Raw genomic sequence first — 3,650 nt, 5'->3', positions numbered from 1 at the left:
TGTTGGTCAGGCTAGTCTTGAACTCCTGACCTTGTGATCCTCCCGCCTCAATCTCCCAAAGTGCTGGGATTACAGGCGTGAGCCACCGCGCCCGGCCTGGGCCTCGGTTCTTAACAGCAGATTTAAGTCCTGGCCAGAGACAGGCAGGAGGACGGGGGCAGCACAGACAGGTACAGATGTAGAAGAATGGTTTTTACTAACCATCTACTCTGTGCATCTGCATTGTCTCACACAGCTCACAGGTGAGAGAACTGAGGCTCTCGGGGGTTAGGTGATTTGCAAAATAGCACACAAAATGGCAGAACTGGATTCAGACACAGGATGGAAGGCACCAGGGGCTGTGCTGTGAACTCTGCCCTGGACTGTCAGATTATCATGGGTTCAGGGTAAGGCTGCCTGGGCCAAGCTAGAGCAGTCTTCTCACCCAGCCCCACTTACCCTGCATAACACCTATACCCTCCTTTTTTATTTTCATTTTCGTTTTTATTTTTTGAGACAGGGTCTTTCCCTGTTGCCCAGGCTAGAGTGCAGTGGCACGATCATGGTTCACTGCAGCCTCAACCTCCCGGGTTAAAGCGATCCTCCCACTTCAGCCTCCTGAGTAGCTGGAACTACAGACCTGCACCACCACACCTGGCTAATTTTCGTACTTTTTGTACAGACAGGGTTTTAATGTGTTACCCAGGCTGGTCTCAAGGTCCTAAGCCCAAACAGTCTGCCACAGCCTCCCAAAGTGCTGAGATTACAGGCATGAGCAACTGCGCCCAACCCAACTCCCTTCTTTAGAGAGGACTTTAGATTATCTGCTTTTAAAAATATTAATAGAATTAAATGCCTTTTTTCCCCTCTTTTTTTAGTTTTAATAAATGGCATCTGGCCAGGTGCGGTGGCTCCCACCTGTAATCCCAGCACTTTGGGAGGCTGAGGCGGGTGGATCACCTGAGGTCGGGAGTTAGAGACCAGCCTGGGCAACATGGAGAAACCCCATCTCTACTAAAAATACTAAATTAGCTGGGTGTGGTGGCACATGCCTGTAATCCCAGCTACTCAGGAGGCTGAGGCAGGAGAATTGCTTAAACCCAGGAGGCAGAGGTTGCAGTGAGCCAAGATTGCACCATTGCAGTCCAGCCTGGGCAACAAGAGCGAAACTCCATCTCAAAAAAAAAAAAAAAAAAAAAACCATCACGATTAAATGACTTTAGATTATCTTGTTTATTGTCTGTCTTTCCAGCCGGAAGTAAGGTCTACGAGAGCAGGGATTTTTTGTTTTATATCACCACTGTATTTCTAAGACCTAATAAAATAGTGTTTGGAAGATAGTAGGAGTGTGGTATATTTGGGTTTAAATCAATAAATGAATTTTGGGGCATGATGGGAAATGAAGAAAAGGTGGGGATAGATGGCACCCCCTCTAGGCACCCGCATCCCGTCCTGCTGTCCACTTCTGCTGCTGCCATTTCCCTGAGCCACCGTGATGCCCTTGGCTGCCTCTCTCCCCATCGTCTTCTGAGTCTCTCTTTGCATTGGCTCATTTCCTGTCCTCTGCCCCTAAGCTGAGTCCTCTGCTCTCCTTGTTCTCCCAGCAGCATCCATTGTCCCCATCCCTGCCTGATGTTATAGTTCATCCCAGTTTCTGTGTTTCTCTATTACTTCTAGTATAAGTATTATAAGAATAAAACATGATTGCATGTTATTTTATAGTTTACTTATTTGGGCCTTCTAACAACTCTTCATTCAGACTTCATTATCCCATCTAATAGAATATCGCAGAAGTTAAATTGACTTGTTCAGCATCCCTGGCTAAGGAGCTGCAGAGCCTGGGCCTTTGGGAAACCAGGGTTCCTCTGTGGCAATGGCCACTGCTCCTTGAGGGCAGGGAGTTGCCTCATGCATCTTCGTGTCCCCAGAAACTGGCAGGCTCAGTGATTTGTACTGAGGAGCAGCTTGATGGATGTTTGGGTTGGGCTGACTTTCTCTTGTCATATGTCAGCTGTGTCTTGAGAAGGTGAGTCAGGCAGCAGTTTGCAAGATGCATGAGGCAGAGAGGTGGGCTACAAGCCTGCTGGAGAAACCCAGGCCCCACCAGGGATAATGTCAGTGGGAAAGGTAGGAATGGACATCTGGAAGGCAGAAATGACAGGGCCTCTGAGCAGTTAAACATGAGGAATGAATCCTTTTGACAATTATTGGTTTTCTAGGCTGCTGCTGGGGAGGGTAGAGGTGGGTGAGTCAGGAGCCACTGCAGAGGCTTCTGGGAATTGTAGTTGGGGCTCTAACCCTCCTTCTGCTCTTCCTTTCCCGTGCTGCCTGCCACCAGAGGGGCCATGGCACCCCCCACAGGTACTGGGGGCGGGACTGGTGGTGCATGTGTGGTTTTTCGGGGTAAGGCAAGGTGGGAATCTGTGACCATGACCCACCTTCCTCCAGGGTCTGATCTTTCCCCTTCCTCTGCCCTTCCGTTCAGTGGTGGTCACTCTGGAGCCTTGTGAAGGAGCTGAGACATATGTGAATGGGAAGCTTGTGACGGAGCCGCTGGTGCTGAAGTCAGGTAGAAGATGTGTCACAGAGTGTGGGTTCTGGGGCCTGGCTGTGTGGAGGAAGTCTCAAGGGAGGGCCTTCTGGGTGCATCCTAGAGGCGGACCCTGAAATACATCAGAAATAGCACGGGGATATAAAGAAGGAATGGGAAGCGAAGGTCAAGGAGTCAGGTCTTGGTTTCTCCTGCTGTCCCAGGGAACAGGAAGAGGATGCCAAGCTCTCGCGATTCCCTCTGGCTGACAGGAATGGGGTTGGTCCCTGGGTGTCAGCCAGGGGAGCATAGGCTCCAGCTGCCTTCAGACTTGGGGTGATGCAAGAGAGGGTGTCACAGCCCCTGTGCTGGATCCTCTCTGTCTTGGGTGTAGGGATGGGTTTGGTGCTGTTGGGGAGCAAGTTTACTTTTCCCTCCTCCCATCTCTAGGGAATAGGATTGTGATGGGCAAGAACCACGTTTTCCGCTTCAACCACCCGGAGCAGGCGAGGCTGGAACGGGAACGAGGGGTCCCCCCACCCCCAGGACCGCCCTCTGAGCCAGTCGACTGGAACTTTGCCCAGAAGGAACTGCTGGAGCAGCAAGGCATCGACATCAAGCTGGAAATGGAGAAGAGGTGCGAGGGGGATGCCCACGTGCCCCACGGCCCTCTAGGCCGTCCCTCCCAGGCCTCTGGGCCCGTGTCCTCCTCCTGTCAGGTACCTCACCAAGGTTGCTCTTCCTTCCCTCCCCGCCCAATCCCAGGCTGCAGGATCTGGAGAATCAGTACCGGAAAGAAAAGGAAGAAGCCGATCTTCTGCTGGAGCAGCAGCGACTGGTGAGGGGCAGCAGGAGCTGGAGATGGGCTGACGGGCGGATGAGCAGCAAGCCTGAGTCCGAGTGCAGTGCTCACCCCTGAGCCAGAGTGGGAAGGAAGTGGGCATGGGGCTAAGGGGAAGGGTCCGAGAGGAAAAAGCCAGGAGAGAGATGTGACTACAGGAGGAATCCATTGTGAGGAAGGAAGGAAGATTCCTCCAGTTAACCAGGGCTTCCCATACTCCAGTTGATCGTGCCAAGTTTATGATTTTCACCGTATCCAAGTACTACCTGTGTTGCTATTAAGATTGTTCTTTTGGCCGGG

The 3,650-nt window shown here is 51.8% G+C and overlaps 2 protein-coding genes across 2 annotated transcripts in view; one reads left to right on the top strand and one right to left on the bottom strand.

Annotated features, from left to right (window-relative positions):
• Positions 1-1,157, bottom strand: part of INCA1 (inhibitor of CDK, cyclin A1 interacting protein 1) — a 25,077-nt gene extending 23,920 nt beyond the window's left edge. The window contains exon 1 of the mRNA XM_011994704.1: positions 1,032-1,157. The gene's annotated coding sequence lies outside the window, so the exon portion shown is untranslated. The remainder of the gene's footprint in view (positions 1-1,031) is intronic.
• Positions 1-3,650, top strand: part of KIF1C (kinesin family member 1C) — a 27,026-nt gene that overhangs the window by 17,182 nt on the left and 6,194 nt on the right. The window contains exons 18-20 of the mRNA XM_011994748.1: positions 2,465-2,548; positions 2,960-3,146; positions 3,275-3,347. Coding sequence (XP_011850138.1) covers positions 2,465-2,548; positions 2,960-3,146; positions 3,275-3,347 — 344 coding nt within the window. The remainder of the gene's footprint in view (positions 1-2,464; positions 2,549-2,959; positions 3,147-3,274; positions 3,348-3,650) is intronic.

This window comes from Mandrillus leucophaeus, unplaced genomic scaffold (genome assembly GCF_000951045.1).
Source record: "Mandrillus leucophaeus isolate KB7577 unplaced genomic scaffold, Mleu.le_1.0 Scaffold46, whole genome shotgun sequence".
Classification (NCBI taxonomy): domain Eukaryota; kingdom Metazoa; phylum Chordata; class Mammalia; order Primates; family Cercopithecidae; genus Mandrillus; species Mandrillus leucophaeus.
Note: the sequence above shows the minus strand (reverse complement) of the source record. Positions and strands in the feature narration are given on the sequence as shown.